At 38.3% G+C, this 23,845-nt stretch overlaps 1 protein-coding gene across 2 annotated transcripts in view; it reads right to left on the bottom strand.

The window, feature by feature from the left end:
• Positions 1–23,845, bottom strand: part of WDR70 (WD repeat domain 70) — a 304,073-nt gene that overhangs the window by 237,656 nt on the left and 42,572 nt on the right. For both annotated transcript variants that reach the window (XM_082382288.1, XM_082382289.1), the window contains exon 6: positions 14,800–14,859. In XM_082382288.1, the coding sequence (XP_082238414.1) occupies positions 14,800–14,859 (60 nt within the window). The remainder of the gene's footprint in view (positions 1–14,799; positions 14,860–23,845) is intronic.

The following is a 23,845-nucleotide window of genomic DNA, read 5'->3' as shown; positions in this document are numbered from 1 at the left end:
TCTATATTATGTGGCTTTGTTATTAGGAGTATTATTTCTTTGAAATACAAGAAAATATTTTAGTTTAATCTAATCACTAGCTTCATCCCAACTTATCTACCATGTACTCAGAATAGCTGTCATATGATAAACTAAGTTGCTTTAGTATATAAGTAGAAATCTTACAAACAATTCAGCTTTTTCAATAAACAATTTTGAGGAAAACTTTTAAGATTGTTTGACTATCACTAAATGAATAACACATGAATCTAAAATTCCCAAAATGAGTAATGCCAATAGGAACCATAAATCTATTTAACAAAATAGAGCAAAGTAGAAATTATTATCTTGTGCACTTGGCTAATTGTTTAGTCACCTTAAACAATTATTTTTAAAGCTGAATTTTTAAGTAACTAACCACATTATAATATCACTTATACTGGTTCCATAAAATATTTGCTTTCCCTGTGAACTTTTCAAGGTTCAATTCACATACAAATATCCAATGTGTAACTCACTGTTCTTGAGCTACATTTATCATTCTTGTCAAAGTGGTTAGTCCCTGGATCTACTGACCTCTCAGAAGGAAAGACTGCATTAGGAATATTAAATGTGATTATCATATACATGAGAGAGTAGAAGGATCATAGTTTTATATAAAGAAAGGCACTATAAATCAATCCTCCAAATAGACTTGAAATGTTAATTAAATATAACAGAATTACTGCAGTCAAAACCAGATACTGACAAAATAATTTATACTCATTTCAATTACTACCTGTGAATACTGATTTCAGAATATAATGGAATTATATACAAATATAACGAATAACTTGTTATATGTTTAAATTAGATATGTACCCTAAATGGGTTAAAGAAAGCATACAAATGAGAGCTATCATTTGAATGCCTGAACAATATGTCTTAAAACAATCGAAAATAAAACTAAATAAACAGTAGTTTTTAAAGTCTACGAAGTGACTTGCTACCACCAACTACAAACTTACTTGCCTCCATGCCCACTCTATCCTTCTTCCCTCCTGTGAAAATTAAAGAGGTGTCCCTCCTCCTGATAAAGCTAACCCCACCAGTGTTCATCTCCCTGCAATGTAATTTGAAATTGCAAATTCATCTGTGACTTGTCTATTCTATTCCTGTCCTCCCCTCAAGAGTGTAAATTCCGCTCCTACCCCACGACCACCAGTGTGGAGCCACAGGGGCCGAGGCCCTGAATCAGGGTGGGAGGAATGGTGACCAGCTGCAGGCATCCTCACTGTTCTTCTGGGGAAAAGGACAGTGTTGTTTGCAACCTGCAGTTTCCAACTTCCTGGTGGTCATTTGGACTTCAGGGTAAACTGGGAAGAATGTGCCCAAAGGGAAACCTGGGGAGAAGCAGTTCTTCACCTAAAAAACGTTCACCGTTGTGAATTCTTTTTTTTTTTTTCACTGTGCTGCGCGGCACGCAGGATCTTAGTTCCCCAACCAAGGATCAAAACCGTGCCTCCCGGCAGTGTAAGTGCAGAGTCCTAACCACGGGACTGCCAGGAATTTCCCTGTTGTGAATTCTTTCACTGAGGAAGAGAATTACCATTATGTCACTATATTAATGAAAAAAGAAATGGATGTGATTCATAATTTAGAACCAAAAAATGTAGAACCTAAAAAAAAATGAAAGTAGGAAGTGTATTCCTTGGGAAGAATTTCCTGTACTGGACCAGCTTTTCTAGGCATTAGGTTGTTTAAAGGAACAAGGCTATGATCCTTCTCTGGATCATCTGGTAGGATACAAAGGAAATGATCTCTTAAGTGGCCAAGAAGATTCTTTGATTTTTTTTAAAAAAGACAAAATAAGGTCTGGCTAAGGAGTGGAAAATATCTAATTTCAGAAAAACTCCCATTTTATCTAAAAAGTTTCAAAAGACTGCTAGTTTATTTGCAAATTCTTAATATACCCACCACCTTTTCAGCCTTTTCTTGTGAAAATTTTCCTAGGATATGTGACTGCATTATATTCAGACAAAGAATATGTGATAATTGTTGAGAATATGGTTAATCTGCTTTCTATATCTCCCTGTGATATTTACTGTGCAGTTCATCAGCAGCAGCTTACATGGAATAGAGTGCAATAGAATTTGCCTTAGCATTTTAGTTCAAATAGAAATTCTAATTCAAATACTAACACAGTAAGCCTATGGCAGAATTTATCATGTTTGTTGATTTTCCTCTTTTCTTTTATTTAAAAAAATGGGAGTAGGGGGCAGTAATATACTGTGACAGTCCTTGCTAGAGGCAACAACTAGAGAGAACAGGACAGGCCATTAGGGTATATTTCCCAGGTTTGTGATTGAGAATCCAAACCAAGAGAAGTGAGACAAACCTCTAGGATCTGTATCCTATCATGAACAGGCCATGTAATCTGGGATTTCTCCCTTAATCTCTCTGAGATCCAATGCCTTCACATGTAAAATGAGGAGATGAGAATACAGCAGTGGTTCTCAAAGTGTGATCTGGAGGATCTACAAGACCCTTTCAAGTGTACTCAAGATCAAAGCTATTTTTACAATACTAAGACATCATTTGCCTTTTTTCCAGAGGCTACAGGATGTGTGATATTGTAAAAGACTGAATGCAAAAAAGCAGGTATGATAAATCCAGCCCTCTTCCATTAAGCCAGACATTAAAGAGATTTGCAAAACTGTGAAATAATATCACTCTCCACATTAATGGGTTTTTTTGCTTTCAAAAAAGTAATTTTTCATAAAAATTATTTATGTTAGCATGTATCACTTTTTCTTATTTGTAAATGAGTTAAAAACTCTAAAAACAAGAAGAAAAAAAAAGAGTGTAAATTCCATGTGGACAAAGACCATCCTTGTGCCCAGCACAGTGCCTGGCACAAATCTGACACTTAATAAAAAACACTTTTAAAAAAGGAAGGAGGACTGTAAATAAAATAAACACATACAAAACAAACAGCTATGCAGTTTGACAAATATGAGATCAATTACCCTCTCTCAGGAAAGAACAGGATAAACTACAAAGTTCACTTTTCATTACCTAAGGACAGAAGAAAGATGGCAAAGAAGAAAGGGCAAAGTGACGAAATGAGATTTTCAATGCTAGCATTCTGAAGTATCAGGATCTTGGACTTCCCTGGTGGCTCAGTGGTTAAGAATCCACCTGCCAATGCAGGGGACATGGGTTCAATACCTGGTCCAGGAAGATCCCACATGCTGCAGAGCAACTAAGCCCATGCGCCAAAGCTACTGAGCCTGTGCTCTAGAGCCAGCGAGCCACAGTTACTGAGCCCACGTGCCACAACCACTGAAGGCCGTGCGCCTAGAGCCCATGCTCCGCAACAAGAGAAGCCACCGCAATGAGAAGGCCACGCACCACAACGAAGAGTAGCTCCTGCTCACCGCAACTAGAAAACGCCCGCGCGCAGCAATGAAGACCCAATGCAGCCAAAAATAAATAAATAAACAAACAAACAAATAAAGTATCAGGATCTCTGTGGCTGCTTATATACTCCACTTATTATCCACCAAAAGGTTATGAAAGGTAATGAGTAACATAGAAAACAAAGCTCTGGTGGAGCTTCAAGATGGCGGAAGAGTAAGACGTGGAGATCACCCTCCTCCCCACAAATACATCATAAATACATCTACATGTGGAACAACTCCTACAGAATACCTACTGAATGCTGGCAGAAGACCTCAGACCTCCCAAAAGGCAAGAAACTTCCCACATACCTGGGTAGGGCAAAAAAACAAAAAACAGAGACAAAAGAATAGGGATGGGACCCACACCAGTGGGAGGGAGCTGTGAAGGAGGAAAGGTTTCCACACACTAGGGAGCCCGTTCGTGGGTGGAGACTGCGTGTGGGGGAGGGGGGAAGATTCGGAGCCACGGAGGAGAGCGCAGCAACAGGGGTGCAGAGGGCAAAGCGGAGAGATTCCCGCACGGAGGACCGGTGACGACCAGCACTCACCAGCCCGAGAGGCTTGTCTGCTCACCCGCCAGGGCGGGCGGGGGCTGGGAGCTGAGGCTCGGGCTTTGGAGAGCAGATCCCAGGGAGAGGACTGGGGTTGGCGGCGTGAACACAGCCTGAAGGGGGCTAGGAGCCTGTGCAGCCCGCCACTGCCAGAGTCCCGTGATCCAGGGACAACTTCCCCGGGAGAACGCACGGCACGCATCAGGCTGGTGCAACATCACGCTGGCCTCTGCCACCGCAGGCTTGCCCCGCAATCCGTACCCCTCCCTCCCCCCGGCCTGAGTGAGCCAGAGCCCCCGAATCAGCTGCTCCTTTAACCCGATCCTGTCTGAGCGAAGAACAGACGCCCTCAGGCGACCTACACACAGAGGCGGGGCCAAATCCAAAGCTGAACCTGGGGAGCTGTGCGAACAAAGAAGAGAAAGGGAAATCTCTCCCAGCAGCCTCAGGAGCAGCGGATTAAATCTCCACAATCAACTTGATGTACCCTAAATCTGTGGAATACCTGAATAGACAACGAATCATCCCAAATTGAGGAGGTGGACTTTGGGAGCAATGATATATAAATTTTTTTCCCTTTTTCTCATTTTGTGAGTGTGTATGTGTATGCTTCTGTGTGTGATTTTGTACTGTATAGCTTTGCTTTTACCATTTGTCCTAGGGTTCTGTCTGTCCGGTTTTTTTTTTGTTGTTTTTTGTTTTTTTAATTATTTAAAAAAATTTTTTTCTTAATAATTACTTTTTATTTTATAATATTATTTTATTTTATTTTATCTTCCTCTTTCTTTCTTTCTTTTTTTTCTCCCTTTTATTCTAAGCCGTGTGGAGGACAGGCTCTTGCTGCTCCAGCCAGGCATCAGGGCTGTGCCACTGAGGTGGGAGAGCCAAGTTCAGGACACTGGTCCACAAGAGACCTCCCAGCTCCACGTAATATCAAAAGGTGAAAATCTCCCAGAGATTTTTATCTCAATGCCAAGACCCTGCTCCACTCAACGACCAGCAAGCTACAGTGCTGGACACCCCATGCAAAACAACTAGCAAGACAGGAACACAACCCCACCCATTAGCAGAGAGGCTGCCTAAAATCATAATAAGGCCACAGACACCCCAAAACACACCACCAGACGTGGACCTGCCCACCAGAAAGACAAGATCCAGCCTCATCCACCAGAAAACAGGCACTACTCCCCTCCACCAGGAAGCCTACACAACCTACTGAACTAACCTTAGCCACTGGGGACAGACACCAAAAACAACGGAAACTACGATCTTGCAGCCTGCAAAAAGGGGACCCTAAACACAGTAAGTTGAGCAAAATGAGAAGACAGAGAAAAACACAGCAGATGAAGGAGCAAGGCAAAAACTCACCAGACCTAACAAGTGAAGAGGAAATAGGCATTCTACTTGAAAAAGAATTCAGAATAACAAAAGTAAAGATGATCCAAAATCTTGGAAATAGAATGGAGAAAATACAAGAACCGTTTCACAAGGACCTAGAAGAACTAAAGAGCAAACAAACAGTGATGAACAACACAATAAATGAAATTAAAAATCTTCTAGAAGGGATCAATAGCAGAATAACTGAGGCAGAAGAACGGATAAGTGACCTGCAAGATAAAATAGTGGAAATACCTACTGCACAGCAGAATAAAGAAAAAAAATTGAAAAGAACTGAGGACAGTAACAGAGACCTCTGGGACAACAGTGAACGCACCAACATTCAAATTATAGGGGTCCCAGAAGAAGAAGAGAAAAAGAAAGGGACTGAGAAAATATTTGAAGAGATTATAGTTGAAAACTTCCCTAATATGGGAAAGGAAACACTTAAGTCCAGGAAGCACAGAGAGTCCCATACAGGATAAATCCAAGGAGAAGCACACCAAGACACATATTAATCAAACTATCAAAAATTAAATACAAAAAAAATATATTAAAAGCAGCAAGGGAAAAACAACATATAACACACAAGGGAATCCCCATAAGGTTAAAAGTTGATCTCTCAGCAGAAACTCTGCAAGCCAGAAGGGAGTGGCAGGACAAATTTAAAGTGATGAAGGAGAAAAACCTACAACCAAGATTACTCTACCCAGCAAGGATCTCATTCAGATTTCATGGAGAAATTAAAACCTTTACAGAAAAGCAAAAGCTAAGAGCATTCAGCACCACCAAATCAGCTTTACAACAAATGCTAAAGGAACTTCTCTAGGCAGGACACACAAGAGAAGGAAAAGACCTACAATAACAAATGCAAAAGAATTAAGAAAATGGGAATAGGAACATACATATCGATAATTACCTTAAATGTAAGTGGATTAAATGCTCCAACCAAAAGACACAGACTGGCTGAATGGATACAAAAACAAGACCTGTATATATGCTGTCTAGAAGAGACCCACTACAGACCTAGGGACACATACAGACTGAAAGTGAGGGGATGGAAAAAGATATTCCATGCAAATGGAAATCAAAAGAAAGCTGGAGTAGCAATTCTCATATCAGACAAAATAGACTTTAAAATACAGACTATTACAAGAGACAAAGAAGGACACTATATAATGATCAAGGGATCGATCCAAGAGGAAGGTATAACAATTGTAAATATTTATGCACCCAACATAGGAGCACTTCAATACATAAGGCAAATACTAAAGGGGAAATCGACAGTAACACAATCATAGTAGCAGACTTTAACACCTCACTTTCACCAATGGACAGATCATCCAAAAAAGAAAATAAATAAGGAAACACAAGCTTTAAATGATACATTAAACAAGATGGACTTAATTGATATTTATAGGACACACCATCCAAAAACAACAGAATACACATTCTCCTCAAGTGCTCATGGAACATTCTCCAGGAGAGATCATATCTTGGGTCACAAATCAAGCCTTGGTAAATTTAACAAAATTGAAATCGTATCAAGTATCTTTTCCGACCACAACACTATGAGACTAGATATCAATTACAGGAAAAAATCTGTAAAAAATACAAGCACATGGAGGCTAAACAATACACTACTTAATAACCAAGTGATCACTGAAGAAATCAAAGAGGAAATCAAAAAATACCTAGAAACAAATGACAGTGAAAACACAATGACCCAAAACCTATAGGATGCAGCAAAAGCAGTTCTAAGAGGGAAGTTTATAGCAATACAATCCTACCTTAAGAAATGAGAAACATCTCAAATAAACAACCTAACCTTACAACTAAAGCAATTAGAGAAAGAAGAACAAAAAAAAACCCCAAGTTAGCAGAAGGAAAGAAATCATAAAGATCAGATCAGAAATAAATGAAAAAGAAATGAAGGAAACGATAACAAAGATGAATAAAACTAAAAGCTGCTTCTTTGAGAAGATAAATAAAACTGATAAACCATTAGCCAGACTCATCAAGAAAAAAAGGGAGAAGACTCAAATCAACAGAATTAAAAATGGAAAAAGAAGTAACAACTGACATGGCAGAAATACAAAGGATCATGAGAGATTACTACAAGCAACTTTATGCCAATAAAATAGACAACCTGGAAGAAATGGACAAATTCTTAGAAATGCACAACCTCCGAGACTTGAACCAGGAAGAAACAGAAAATATGAACAGACCAATCACAAGCACTGAAATTGAAACTGTGATTAAAAATCTTCCAACAAACAAAAGCCCAGGACCACATGGCTTCACAGGCGAATTCTATCAAACATTTAGAGAAGAGCTAACACCTATCCTTCTCAAACTCTTCCAAAACATAGCAAAGGGAGGAACACTCCCAAACTCATTCTACGAGGCCACCATCACCCTGATACCAAAACCAGACAAAGATGTCACAAAGAAAGAAAACTACAGGTCAATATCAGTGATGAACATAGATGCAAAAATCCTCAACAAAATACTAGCAAACAGAATCCAACAGCACATTAAAAAGATCATACACCATGATCAAGTGGGGTTTCTCCCAGGAATGCAAGGATTCTTCAATATACGCAAATCAATCAATGTGATAAACCATATTAACAAATTAAAGGAGAAAAACCATACGATCATCTCAATCGATGCAGAGAAAGTTTTTGACAAAATTCAATACCCATTTATGACAAAAACCCTCCAGAAAGTAGGCATAGAGGGAACTTTCCTCAACATAATAAAGGCCATATATGACAAACCCACAGCCAACATCGTCCTCAATGGTGAAAAACTAAAACCATTTCCACTAAGTTCAGGAACAAGACAAGGTTGCCCACTTTCACCACTATTATTCAACATAGTTTTGGAAGTTTTAGCCACAACAATCAGAGAACAAAGAGAAATAAAAGGAATCCAAATTGGAAAAGAAGAAGTAAAGTTGTCACTGTTTGCAGATGACATGATACTATACATAGAGAATCCTAAAGATGCTACCAGAAAACTCCTAGAGCTAATCAATGAATTTGGTAAAGTAGCAGGATACAAAATTAATGCACAGAAATCTCTGGGATTCCTATACACTAATGATGAAAAATCTGAAAGTGAAATTAAGAAAACACTCCCATTTACCACTGCAACAAAATGAATAAAATATCTAGGAATAAACCTACCTAAGGAGACAAAAGACCTGTATGCAGAAAATTATAAGACACTGATTAAAGAAATTAAAGATGATACAAATAGATGGAGAGATATACCATGTTCTTGGATTGGAAGAATCAACATTGCGAAAATGACTCTACTACCCAAAGCAACCTACAGATTCAATGCAATCCCTATCAAACTACCAATGGCATTTTTCACAGAAGAACAAAAAATTTCACAATTTGTATGGAAACACAAAAGACCCCGAATAGCCAAAGCAATCTTGAGAACGAAAAATGGAGCTGGAGGAATTAGGCTCCCTGTAGACTATACTACAAAGTTACAGTAATCAAGACAGTATGGTAGTGGCACAAAAACAGAAATATAGATCAATGGAACAGGATAGAAAGCCCAGAGATAAACCCATGCACATATGGTCACCTTATCTTTGATAAAGGAGGCAAGAATATACAGTGGAGAAAAGACAGCCTCTTCAATAAGTGGTGCTGGGAAAACTGGACAGCTACATGTAAAAGAATGAAATTAGAACACTCCCTAACACCATACACAAAAATAAACTCAAAATGGATTAAAGACCTAAATGTAAGGCCAGACACGATAAAACTCTTAGAGGAAAACATAGGCAGAACACTCTATGACATAAATCACAGCAAGATCCTTTTTGACCCACCTCTTAGAGAAATGGAAATAAAAACAAAAATAAACAAATAGGACCTAATGAAATTTAAAAGCTTTTGCACAGCAAAGGAAACCATAAACAAGACCAAAAGACAACCCTCAGAATGGGAGAAAATATTTGCAAATGAAGCAACTGACAAAGGATTAATCTCTAAAATTTACAAGCAGCTCATGCAGCTCAATATCAAAAGAACAATCAACCCAATCCAAAAATGGGCAGAAGACCTAAATAGACATTTCTCGAAAGAAGATACACAGATTGCCAACAAACACATGGAAGAATGCTCAACATCATCAATCATTAGAGAAATGCAAACCAAAACTACAATGAGATATCATCTCACACCGGTCAGAATGACCATCATCAAAAAATCTACAAACAATAAATGCTGGAGAGGGTGTGGAGAAAAGGGAACACTCTTGCACTGTTGGTGGGAATGTAAATTGATACAGCCACTATGGAGAACAGTATGGAGGTTCCTTAAAAAACTAAAAATAGAACTACCATATGACCCAGCAATCCCACTACTGGGCATATACCCTGAGAAAACCATAATTCAAAAAGAGTCATGTACCAAAATGTTCATTGCAGCTCTATTTACAATAGCCAGGACATGGAAGCAACCTAAGTGTCCATCGACAGATGAATGGATAAAGAAGATGTGGCACATATATATAATGGAATATTACTCAGCCATAAAAAGAAACGAAATTGAGTTATTTGTAGTGAGATGGATGGACCTAGAGTCTGTCATACAGAGTGAAGTAAGTCAGAAAGAGAAAAACAAATACCGTATGCTAACACATATATATGGAATCTAAGAAAAAAAAAAAAAAAAAGGTCATGACGAACCTAGGGGCAAGACGGGAATAAAGACACAGACCTACTAGAGAATGGACTTGAGGATATGGGGAGGGGGAAGGGTAAGCTGTGACAAAGTGAGAGAGTGGCAAGGACATATATACACTACCAAACGTAATAGATAGCTAGTGGGAAGCAGCCGCATAGCACAGGGAGATCAGCTCGGTGCTTTGTGACCACCTAGAGGGGTGGGATAGGGAGGGTGGGAGGGAGGGAGATGCAAGAGGGAAGAGATATGGGAACATATGTATATGTATAGCTGATTCACTTTGTTATAAAGCAGAAACTAACGCACCATTGTAAAGCAATTATACTCCAATAAAGATGTTAAAAAAAAAGAAGTAAATTATTCATTCAAGCAATATATAAAAATAGAAGTGCTTTAGAGGGAAATTTATGGCTATGACACTTATGTTAGAGAGGAAGAAAGATCTCAAATCAATAACTTAAACTTCCACCTTAAAAAACTACCAAAGAAGAGGAAACAAAACCCAAAGCATGCAACAGGAAGGAAATAAGGATTAGAGCAGAATTCAGTAGAAAAGAGAAATTTTTAAAGTAAAGAAAATCAAAGGCACCAAAAAATGGTCCTTTGAAAATTTCAAGAAAATTGAGAAACTTTAGCTAGATTAGCCAAGAAAAAAAGAAAGAATTACTAAAATCAGGAAGGAAAGAGAAGATAACATAAATTAAGAGGATTACAAGGAAATTCTATGAATTGCATGCCAACCAGTTATATAACTTAGATGAACCGTACAAATTATTAGAAAGACACAAACTACCAAAATGGACTCATGAACAAAAAAAAGAAAGAAAGAAAATCTGAATAGATTTTTAATAAGGGCTTAAATTAGTAATCAAAAATCTTTCCACAGGACTTCCCTGGTGGCCCAGTGGTTTAGAATCCGCCTGCCAATGCAAGGGACACAGGTTCGAGCCCTGGTCCAGGAAGATCCCACATGCCGTGGAGCAACTAAGCCCATGTGCCACAACTACTGAGCCTGCACTCTAGAGCTCACGAGCCACAACTACTGAAGCCTGCACGCCTAGAGCCCGTGCTCCACAACAAAAGAAGCCACCTCAATGAGAAGCTCAGGCACCACAACGAAGAGTAGCCCCCACTCGCCACAACTCAAGAAAGCCTGCGCACAGCAACGAAGACCCAACGCAGCCAAATAAATAAATAAATTTATAAAAAACAAAAAAATCTTCCCACAAAGAAAAGTCTATATCTATTTGGCTTCAAGGTAAATGCTATCAAACACTTAAAGAATAATTAATCAATCCTTCATAAACTCTTCCAGAAAATATAGGAGAAATAAATGCTTTCAGCGTTCTATGAGGTAAATATTACCCTGATGCCAAAACCAAAGTCACCACAAGAAAACTACTGACCTATATCCCTTATGAATATAAACAGAAAAATCCTCAACAAAATATCAGCAAACTGAATCTAGACCTTAAGCATCACACCTTACAACCTGGAGATTTCATCTATTGGAAAAGACACCTCCAGAAAAACTCTTTTCAACCTCCCTGGAGAGGCCCCTATCAGGCACTGTTAACCAATATTTTTGCCACCAAACTCCAAGGAATAGATTCTTGAATTCATGTGACATAACACACCTAAAGAAAGCACTGAACCCTGACTGGACCTGCACATCATCTGGTGACCTGAAAGTAAAGATTTCCTGGAATTGAAGCAGATGACATCTGATGAGACAGCTTTCCCAAGATATCCAGAGAAACCCTGTTAGAAGTTTGTCACCAAACCTTTGATGATGACATAACGCTCCAGATGATCTCCAATATCTATGATCTTGATAACATATAGACTTTAGATAAAAAGTACCAGAAAGTTCTCCCTCCTACCTCTCCTTGTTATTCGAGTGTGATCTTAATAAGTTTCTAATCTATGCAATTTCCTTCTGATGTGAGACACTACACCCAAGAAAGGTCCTTCCTGACACTGAGGGACAAAAGGCTGCTGAAACTAGGCAACCTGACATTTAATCAGTGATGCTTTCAGAAAAAAATCTTGTGATCAAAGGGGTAAATGTAAAAAATTAATAAACAGAAACCTCAATTAAATAGAGTTGGGATACCAGAAAGGGAAACCCTGCAATGATAGTAGAGCTCAATAGGAAGAACTTCTTTCCTGGCAAGGACTCATCAGCCAGTGAAAGGCCATGGACTCTGTTTAGCCCTCCAAACTTCCTTTTCACTCCCATAAAAAGGTTCTCCTTCCCTTGCCATGCAGGAACTTGAGCATGGCTCCCCATGGTTGCAGACCCCAAATTGTAACTCTCTGCTGATCCCGGATAAACCCATCTTTGCTGAAGAAATATCTGGTAGTGTATTTGTTTCAGGTCAATGGTAAGTATACTGACAAAATAGATATATTTCTTCAATGGCAAGGAGAAAAAAAGAAAAGGAAAAACATACAGATTAAGAGACATAACAAATAAACAATGATGACTCTCCTCAGAGTGAGTCAGATGCCGTCTGGATACTGATTTGAACAAACTAACTGGAAAAATATGTATGGGGGCTTCCCTGGTGGCGGAGTGGTTAAGAATCCACCTGCCGATGCAGGGACATGGGTTCGAGCCCTGGTCCAGGAAGATCCCACATGTCGCGGAGTGACTAAGCCCGTGCGCCACAACTACTGAACCTGTGCTCTAGAGCCTGCGAGCCACAACTACTGAGCCCATGCTCCGCAACAAGAGAAGCCACCGCGATGAGAAGCCTGTGCACCACAACGAAGAGTAGCCCCTGCTCGCCGCAACTAGAGAAAGCCCGCACGCAGCAACAAAGACCCAACGCAGCCAAAAATTAAAAAAAAAAAAAAGTATGGGACAATTGAAGAAATTTGAATAATGGGATATTAGATATTAAATAATTATTGAAAAAACTTTAGACGTAATAAAGGCGTTCTGATTATGAGAGAGAGAGAGAGAAAAGGAGAGGGAGAGGAGCAGAGAGAGAGAGAGAAAGACCAACCTTATCTCTTACAGGTTCATACTGAAATATTTACAGATGAAATCATATGAAGTCTGGAATTTGTTTTTAAATAATCCCACAAGGTAGGTAGATGGGATGGGGGGAAGGAGGTTTACTAGAAATGTAAAGTATATAGGAAATAAGAGTGGCCTTATGTAGACAATTGGTAAGGTTCAGAGATAAATATACGGGAATTCCTCTCAGTATTCTCTATACTTCTGTGAATGTGTAAACATTTTTACAATAACTAGTTTAAAAACAAACAAACAAACAAAAAAGACGAGCCAGTCACCTTCTTGATCTCTGACATATTTCCAAAAAGTTGAAATACATGCAGGGCAAAGGCAGGACTGCAAAAAAAATTAGTTAATCTAACAGTACAGTTAGAAGCTCTGATTATTAATGTGTAAAATAACTTGGAGTATTTTTTTAATTATATACATTTTTAAAGATAAAATTGGATTTGAAAAAATATGCATATCTAAATAAAACATGTGTCAAACATGAACTATCTCTCAGCTGTAAAAATCTCTGGACTCAATGATAGGAAAGCTTCCTTTTAACTATTGACAGTCTATAATTTTTTTTCTGATTTACTTAAAAACATGAAAATTAGTAAAATTCTTTCCTGATTTCAGAATAAAAATATCAAAAGTGTGATTTAATAAAAAGTAGGTATAATATGAAGAATTAGATGGAAATGATTTCTTAAGGCAGCAGTTCTCAGATATTTCGGTTTCAAGACACTTTACACTCAAAATCTTTTGAGAACCCCCAAAATGTCTGTTTATATGAGTTATTTGTGTCAGTGTTTACCATAGCAAAAATTAAGACATTTTAAATATTCACTGTTTACTTCATTTAAAATAATAATAAACCCAATGTATTTAACACAAATATTTTATGGAAATGATATTTTCAAAAGCAAAAAATTTAGTGGAAAGACTATCACTATTTTAAAATCCTTGGCTATTAATTCTATCATTTGTGTTATTTCTGGACCTATTTCTATTGATTGATGTTTTCCCCCTCATTATGGGATGTATTTTCCTACTTCTTTACATGTCAGACTTCTAGAAAAAGGTAGCTTAATTATAAAGGGAAAGCAAGATAATTTTATCCTTTCATTCATTCATAAGCAAGTTTCATTCATTCAACTATCATTTCTTAATAAGATATTATTAAATCTTTTTTACAATAAAATGATTTAATCTTATACCTCAAAATGTTTACATTATTAATTTTTAAATAACATAAATAAATATGATAATATAAAAATATAATCCATAAATCTAAGTAATATAATCTTAGAGCCATACAGTAACTATCTTATGTTCATTTATCTCAACATCCACCTAAAAAATGAACTCAGGCCTCTTACTGATATAGAAATGAAGCTAAGGGTAATGAAAAATTTTCCCACACCATAACAAAAAAAAGTATTTGAGTTTCATTTCTTTCTTTCACTTGTAATGTTCCTATATCAAAGAAAGAGGTTTTAAAGCCAACAATAACAATGGCAGTAAGTGTTCTTATTTTAAATGAAATGCAATGGTTATTTTGACTGAACAGAAAAGTAATCTATTTTCCTTAACGTCTATAGCTGTGTGATACCAGCTGATTGTATAATTGGCCTTAATATAAATATATCTTATTAGTTCACTTTTCCATGAGAGCCCTGTTATTGAGGGAAAAGAATTAAATTTTTAAAACTTACTGTCTTAGTGCCATGCTTTAGCGTTATCTCATGCGAGTCAGGGATCTTTTGGACAGGATTCTGAAAAAAGAAAATTCCATGACATTGATGAGTAAGATAACATATTTGGGGGAACTGCATACCACACTCACAGGAAATTTAATTTTTAAAAATTGCATCACTGACTTTTTAACACAAAACTTTAAAAAATAGGAAGTAAAAAGTAAGTGTGAGCGTGGGACTTCCCTGGTGGCGCAGTGGTTAAGAATCCCCCTGCCAATGCAGGGGACACGGGTCCGAGCCCTGGTCCGGGAAGATCCCACATGCCGCAGAGCAACTGAGCCCGTGCGTCACAACTACTGAGCCTGCGCTCTAGAGCCCGCGAGCCACAAGTACTGAGCCCATGTGCCACAACTACTGAAGTCTGCGCACCTAGAACCTGTGCTCCGCAACAAGAGAAGCCACTGCAGTGAGAAACCCACGCACCACAACAAAGAGTAGCCCCCGCTCGCCGCAACTAGAGAAAGCCCACGTGCAGCAACGAAGACCCAATGCAACCAAAAATAAATAAATTAAAATAAAATAAAATAAAATAAATTTTTTTAAGTGTGAGCATATCTTATTTCTGCACTTCTAGATAGATTACAATTGGTCACTTTGAGCTGATAATAAATTTATCTTAAATCTCTAAAAAGATAAACCTAAGATACTCTTTAGGTTGTATGAAACCATAAGGTCCTCCCCATATGGAAAATTTTTTAAGTCCTCTTTTCACTGGTACTTTGCGCATACCTTAAAGTACTTAATTTATAACAGACAACAAAATTTGCACAGGATAGATACATACCTTTTAACCCATAAAAGATTAAAAAACAAAAAACTGATATTCAAATGGTACAAATAAGGAACAGAGTCATTCACTGATTCATCGATTCAATAAGGCTTTATTAAAGTGAGATTATACCAGATGCTAAGTGGTGTTAGACACAGCCTCTACTCCTCTCTCCTCCCAAGAAGCATATGGTCTAAGAGGGAAACATCAATGACTCTACTTCAATACAATACATGCTATGTTAGAAAGGGTATGGACAGAATAACTGAGGGATGAAGAAGATGGATGCATAAATCAGACATAAGAGGTCACACTAATCATTTAAATAAGAAGTTTCATTGTTTAGTCAAGTCTCCATTATCCAAGAGCAGGGTAGTTATACTAAAATTCTACAGCCATTACAAATTCATGTTAGGATTACCTTGCAATCTACTTAATTAAACATGTTCAGGGAATTCCCTGGAGGTCCAGTGGTTAGGACTCTGCACTTCCACTGCCAAGGGCCCAAGTTCAACCCCTGGTTGGGGAACTAAGATCCCACAAGCCATGTAACACATGCCACGTGGCATGCCCAAAACAAATAAACAAACAAACAAAAACGTGCAATCTACAGACTTTGGTCCCTAATTTCCCTCCTTCTTTAGGATCCTTGATGAACCAATCGATCACCAGCTCTTTCTATTTTATCTTAAATCTTTCCCCTACCATGGCTCTTTCTCCTCAGAATACGAACAATTTAAGTACGTCCCATATTGGGACTTCCCTAGTGCCGCAGTCGTTACGAATCTGCCTGTCAGTGCAGGGGACACGTGTTCGATCCCTGGTCTGGGAAGATCCCACATGCTGTGGAGCAACTAAGCCCCTGTGAGCCACAACTACTGAACCTGCGCTCTAGAGCCCATGGGCCACAACTTCTGAGCCTGCATGCCACAGCTACTGAAGCCCGCGCGCCTAGAGCCCGTGCTCCACAAGAGAAGCCACTGCAATGAGAAGCCCGTGCACCGCAACAAAGAGTAGCCCCCACTCGCCGCAACTAGAGAAAGCCCGTGCACAGCAACGAAGACCCAACACAGCCAAAAATAAATAAATTTATATTTTTAAAAAGTGCATCCCATATTAAAACACACGCACACACACACACACCCCAATTTCGCCTAGGTTTACTGTTGTATCACTATCTTTTCCTTTACAATCAAGCTTCCTCACACTACAGTTTTCACTCATCGTCTCTACTTTCTTTCACCCCTCTACCTCTACCACTTTGGCACTTGTCATTTAATTCCCAATACCTAGCACAGTTCTTGGTACTTAAAGGACTCTTAGTAAATATTTCTTGAATGAATAAATAAGTCACTATAAATGCCCCAGGACACTTTTCAGAACTTAATCTGCACGTCTGACCTTTCAACAGCATGATAACTACTTAACTATTTCCTCCAACTTGAAACTATTCTTTCTTGGGAGGAAACAGCCTTGACAAAAAGCCAGAAAATCTAGGGTTTTAAAATCAAGCTCTGATACTCATTAACCTTGTCATAACCTCAGGAGAGTAATGACTCTCAGTTTCCTCATTTGCAAACAGGATAATAGCACCTGCCCCTTAGGTTACTGTGAGGTAAGTGGTTTAAAGCTCATAATACAGAGTTCGGCACAAAGTAGGTACCCAATAAATGACAGCCACCATTTATTCTAAGGCTTACCTCCTGTCTCTCTTGTCATATTATCTTAGTCTATTTCCAGGCTTCTCTTCCTTTTCACTTGGCTAATTCCTACTCACCCTTTAAGACTCAATTCAGATGTGACCTGCTCCTGGAAGCATTTCTCAACATTTCAAACTCTGGGTTAAGTGACCCTTCCATGCATTCCCATGACACCCTCTCCTTGTCTCTATCACAGAACCTATCATAATACATTGTAATTTTTGACTGGTCTCCCTCCACAACACTCCGTAACCAAACTCAAGAGATGCTTCTCAAAGACCGTGTATATATATCGTCTCTGGGTCCCCAATCCACAAAACACCTGGTGTATGGCAGACACAAGAGGTTTTGGAGTGTATTAATGGCCCTTACAATGTCTACCTCGTAAATCACATTAGATAATTTTTAATTTACCTCAAACATTAATGTTTATGTCCATAAAGAACAGGTAGGTGCTATCCATCAGGTGAGCCTGGTGAGTGAGAGTCATATTTTCCAAAAGTGAAAACCTTTGAAGACCAAATGATTCTATCCCAGACTAAAAGCACATGTAAAGTTGCAAGTATAGAGAAATAAAGGCAATTTTGTTTTAAACTATTTGCATCTGAGAAGTGGCTATAGTTCATTACCACCACAGATCAGTACAGAAGGAGATCAGGAAGCAAGAGGCACTGAACAAAAACACTCACCTCATAGTAACCCAAGGAACTGCTGGAGAGTTTGCAGTTTATTTCAAGACAAAGACATTACAGTACGGTTTACTATGTTTTGGAAAGTCCTGCACACACCAATATCGGAGATACCAATATTCCAACACAAATTCCAAAATAATTTAAAAGTTGAACAAATGAATTCTGGACTACCCTTACATAAAATTATGTAAACCACTGCTCCCTTTGCAGTTGACAATATTTGTAAGTAATAAAAACTCATGTAAAGGTGATAAGTACTCCTGAAAGAAACAGGAGAACAGTTCAAACGTTGTACTTAAAGAAGAATCTATTATAGTATCATTTCATAACCAATTCCTTTTCACCACTCAGGAAAGAGAAACACTGTCACCAGAAGGAAGGATGAAAATTATTTCACTGAATTCAATGCAGAACGTGCCTATATACAGACAATTTCTGACATTTAAAGAAAAAACTTACAAGAATACAGAACAACTCAGTATTTACATTAGGAATGAATTAAATGTTTAAATAAGTATTGTTTACATTTAAAATCAAAGTTTTACTGGAAATCATGTAGGGCATAACTCATAAAAAGCCCATGTAATTGGCACAATTAAATCATCTAAAATAGTAGCAATCCATCTTTTGGTAGCATATCACTTGATGGTGACTGTTCTTTTTCCAGAACTTTTACTAATGACTTTTTGAAATATGGCTTAGTGTGAAATTTGCTGTAACAGTAAAATATTTTCAAGATTTCCCTGCCAGGGGACATCATAAACTACAAGACTTCAATGAAGTCATTTATTACCAAAATTCATAACAAGAGCTACAGTCTTAATGGAAGAGGGGAAAAGATACCAGTTTTTGTTTTGTTTTGGTTTTAAATGCTAACCAAAGGATTATTTCCCAGGCTCTTTCGTTTACCCCAGTAAGAACAATGATAGCAAACATATCTAGAATAACATGAGCAATTCCATCTGATGTACTATACATACATCCTTGTAGTGTTTTTCAAAAGACTTGCAAATCATTTACAACCTTTCTGGGGTAATTTGTCATAAATTTTAAAAGTTATATATGTATAGTAGTATGAGTCAAAATAAAAAGTCTACTCAGTAATAAAGATCTACTGCAAAGTGGCTAACAGTTGGGACAGAGAATGGGGATTTCCAACCAGGAGTTTGAAAATGAGTGCCACTTTCTCCCAGAAACCACTTTGGAAATAGTTACCAGTGCAGAACCATAAGCAACCAGAATTAGAGTCCATTCTGGTGTAACTCTTAAAATTAATTCATTTATTCACTCACTCACTAATCACACATTCACTTAACAACATTTATTGAGTATTTAATTATATACTACATACCACAAACCAGGAACTAAGTTAAAGATAAAAAGACCAATAACAAAAACTCTGCTCATGAAGAACTATCAGTCCAGCAAAGCAAAACAGACAGGTAAACAAACAGGCAAACTAAAATGTTTCAGATGCTATGACAGAAGGATACACAGGGTTCAGCACTCAATTCCACTGTGCCTGGGGAAGGAGACAGTGATTAGAAAAGGCTTCATACAAGAGATGTTTGAGATGCTTTTGGAAAAACAGAAGTTCCCTAGATGAATGTGGAGGGCATCTAGGCGAGAATAAGATGAACCTTGACACTTTCTGAGCAGCAAATATTTTTGCCTGGCTAGAGTTTAAATTGCTGGGCAGGAAAAAGGAGAAGGATGTGTGGTGTGGGGGGGAGGGGGGGAGGGGTTGTATTTTTTTTTTAATGTTAACCCAGAGAGTTCGTTATGAGCCAGATTGTATACAATGCCAAGAATCTGAAATTTAAGCTCTGAGCCATGTAGAGTAATTTGATAAGACTTGAGATTTCAAAAAAATCACCGAGGCATCAAAAGACACAATTAACACGGTGACAAGGCAACCTACACAACGGGAGAAAATATCTGCAAATCATATATCTGATACGGTGTTAATATCCAGAATATATTTAAAACTCCTATGACTCAACAACTACAACGAAAAAAACCCAATTCAAAATTTGGCAAAGAACTTCAATAGTTATTTCTCCAAAGAAGTTATACAGATGACCAACAAGCATATGAAACGATACTCAACATCACTAATCCTTAGGGAAATGCAAATCAAAACCACAATGAGAGGGCTTCCCTTGTGGAGCAGTGGTTAAGAATCCACCTGCCAATGCAGGGGACATGGGTTCGAGTCCTGGTCCGGGAAGATCCCACATGCGTGGAGCAACCAAGCCCATGTGCCACAACTACTGAGCCTGCACTCTAGAGCTCTTGAGCCACTACTACTGAGCCCACGTGCCACAACTACTGAGCCCATGCGCCACAACTACTGAAGCCCGTGCGTCTGTGCTCCACAACGAGAAGCCACTGCAATGAGAAGCCCACGCACCGCAACAAAGAATACCCCCGCTCGCCACAACTAGAGAAAGCCTGCGTGCAGCAACGAAGACCCAACGCAGCCAAAAATAAATAAATAAATTTATTAAAAAAAAAAAACCCACAATGAGATACCACTTCACACCCAATGCAAAAGCTAATATTTAAGGGAAAAAAAGAAAAACAAAATAAGTGTTAGCAAAGACGAACAGAAACTGGAACACATACATTGGTGGAGGGAAATGGTGCAGCTGCTAGGTAAAACAGTATGGTAGTTCTTAAAAAAACTTAAACAAGAATTACCTCATGATTCAGCAACTCCATTGGCGTATATACCCAAAAGAATTGAAAAGCAGTGTCTCAAAGAGATGTTTGTACACTCATGTTCAAAGCAGCTTTATTCACAATAGTCAAAAGGTGGGAGCAACTCAAGTGTCCATCCATGGATGAAGGAACAGTGGTATAAATATACAGTGGAATATTATTCAGTCTTAAAGAGGAAGGAAATTCTGACACATGCTACAACAGGGATGAACCTGGAGACCATTATGCTAAGTGAAATAAGCCACTCACAGAAAGAGCAATACTGTATAATTGCACTCATCTGAGGTATACAGAGTAGTCAAATTCATAGAGACACAACACACAGTGGTTGCCAGAGTTGGGGGGAGAGATGGAAATGGAAAGTTGTCGTTTAATGGGTATAGAGTTTCTGTTTTGCAAAAATGAAAAAGTTCTGGAGACTGGCTGCACAACAATGTAACATTACAGAGCTGTACATTTTTAAATGATTAAGACTGGGACTTCCCTGGTGGGTCAGTGGTTAAGAATCTGCCTGCCAATGCAGGGGACACGGGTTCAATCCCTGGTCCGGGAAGATCCCACATGTCGTGGAGCAACTAAGCCTGGGCACCACAACTACTGAGCCTGCACTCTAGAGCCCGCGAGCCACAACTCCTGAGCCCACACACCACACCTACTGAAGCCTGCGCACCTAAAGTCCATGCTCTGCAGCAAGAGAAGCCACCACAGTGAGATGCCCGCTTGCTGCAACTAGAGAAAGCCCGAGTGCAGCAACGAAGACCCAACACAGCCAAAAATAAGCTAATTAATTAATTAATTTTTAAAAATAAGATAAATTTTAAAAAATGATTAAGACTGTAAACTTTACATTATGTGTATTTTGCCAAAACTAAAAAAAATTTTAATAGATACAACACACATAAGCAAACAAAAAAAGATTAAAAGATGCATACTCTTATGCGTGAATACTTCTCAATACTCTAATAAATGTTAGGTAAGCATCATAATAAATCATTTATCAAATGTCTAAAATCTTCCTCCAAAAATGTAAAGTTACATGTCTAAAATATTGCAGGAAGGAAAGACAATTTCCTAGCTAAATCTCACAGCTGGTTCCAATCCTTCAATTAGCAGTATTCCCAAACCACTTCTAAATTTCCTTCAAACCATTTATGCCCTACTGCAAGCTGAAATCTTAGAGAACATCTCTTAGTAACATGACTTAAGAGCACATTGTTAGATAATTTTTATACCTGTGTGAGGGCCGAGAAACTCAAAAAGGATAGTTCATTCTTATATTTTATCAGAAATCACTTTTTTAAAAAAACACGACATTAGCAATAAACACAAAGATGACAATTTTCTATGTTTATTTACCATAAAACAATGGCAGGTAATTAGCCAACAGGATTTATATCAAATGACATTTATTTTCAAAGCTACCATGAACATACGCCCTGTCATTTCCTAACACCCTAAAATTTTATGAATATGTCAGCTTTTATTCTTATTTGCTCTCTAAGTCCAAAGACTTGAAATCTAGACATGACTCTGACATTGACTGCCACTTGTAATCTTCACTCAGCCATCTAACTGTATAGAACCTCAGCTTTTCCACTTGTAAAAGTGAAAAAGTTGGACCAGGTAATTCATGACATTCTATGATGACATGGTCTACCTTAAACTCACATCTGGAACTAGGAACACTACCCTATGTCCTTCCCTGACTTCCATCTTCTTTACTTTACTCCACACTGCTCACTACTAGGATATTACTCTTCCTACTGCATTTCTCACTGAGAACCTTCAATGTTTGTCCACCACCTTTAGTCCCAATTGTAACTTCTCAGAGCATCACACATATTGTTTTAGAAATTTTCATTTGTAGAATGTTATTCCAGGTTACGTTTAGAAAAATTAATGTTTTTAAGAAGTTTCTCATCAAAGGGTACAAACTTTCAGTTATAAGATAAATAAGTTCTGAGGATCAAATGTACAGCATGGTGACTACAGTTAATAACACTGTGCTGTATACTTGAAATTTGCTAAAAGAATAGATCTTAAGTGTTCTTGCCATACCAAAAAAAAGAAAAAGGTGACTATGTGAGGCGACGGATGTGTTAATTAAGTTGATTGTGGTAATCATTACACAATGTATACATATATCAAACCATCACATTATACATGTTAAGTATCAATACATACAATTTTTATTTGTCAGTTACACCTCAATAAAGCTAGGAAATAAATATCATTAAAAAAAAACAACAGGGCTTCCCTGGTAGCACAGTGGTTGAGAATCCGCCTGCCAATGCAGGGGACACGGGTTCGCGCCCTGGTCTGGGAGGATCCCACATGCCGCGGAGCAACTGGGCCCGTGAGCCACAACTACTGAGCCTGCGCGTCTGGAGCCTGTGCTCCGCAACGGGAGAGGCCGCGATAGTGAGAGGCCTGCGCACCGCGATGAGGAGTGGCCCCCACTCGCCGCAACTAGAGAAAGCCCTCGCACAGAAACGAAAACCCAACACAGCCAAAAATTAATTAATTAATTAATTAATTAATTTTTTAAAAAAAAGAGAACTAGATTCACTTTAAAAAAAAAACAACAAAAAAGTTTCATACATAATCAAGAAGCAGATCATTTCTTAAAAGATATTAATCTCTAAAGAGCCTATCAATATTCCTATCATTTGCAGTGATGTTTATTTTTCAATGATTACTTATCAATGTATGCATTAGGATCCCACCCTTACCCACATAATTAACCACTCCAGGCAGGAACAGAAGAACAGAGGTTGAGCTTGCCAGAATTAAGAAGGAACAACCTGGCTTTCTAAGACCCCTATACTGAAAACTCTCCTCTCCCACTTCTTTACCCCTACCCAAAAGAGAAGGCTTTCCTTTACAACTATAAAGGAAGAGGGAAAATTTCACCAGCTCAGACTGGAGTCCCTGAGTTTTACCATTTGTCCTGTTCCTTAAAAAGGCCCACCTCCACCATGTCAGTGGCAACAATGTACACACCATTCTCACATCTTCACAACTTGAACTAATTATCCCCTCCAAACTTCAAGCCCTTAGCCTCTTATCTACAAAGAATAAGAAATTGTTACAATGATTCTTTTGGGAAGCAAAGCACT

This window comes from Balaenoptera borealis, assembly GCF_965194805.1.
Source record: "Balaenoptera borealis genome assembly, chromosome: 2".
Classification (NCBI taxonomy): domain Eukaryota; kingdom Metazoa; phylum Chordata; class Mammalia; order Artiodactyla; family Balaenopteridae; genus Balaenoptera; species Balaenoptera borealis.
This window is presented reverse-complemented; position numbering and strand designations above follow the sequence as displayed.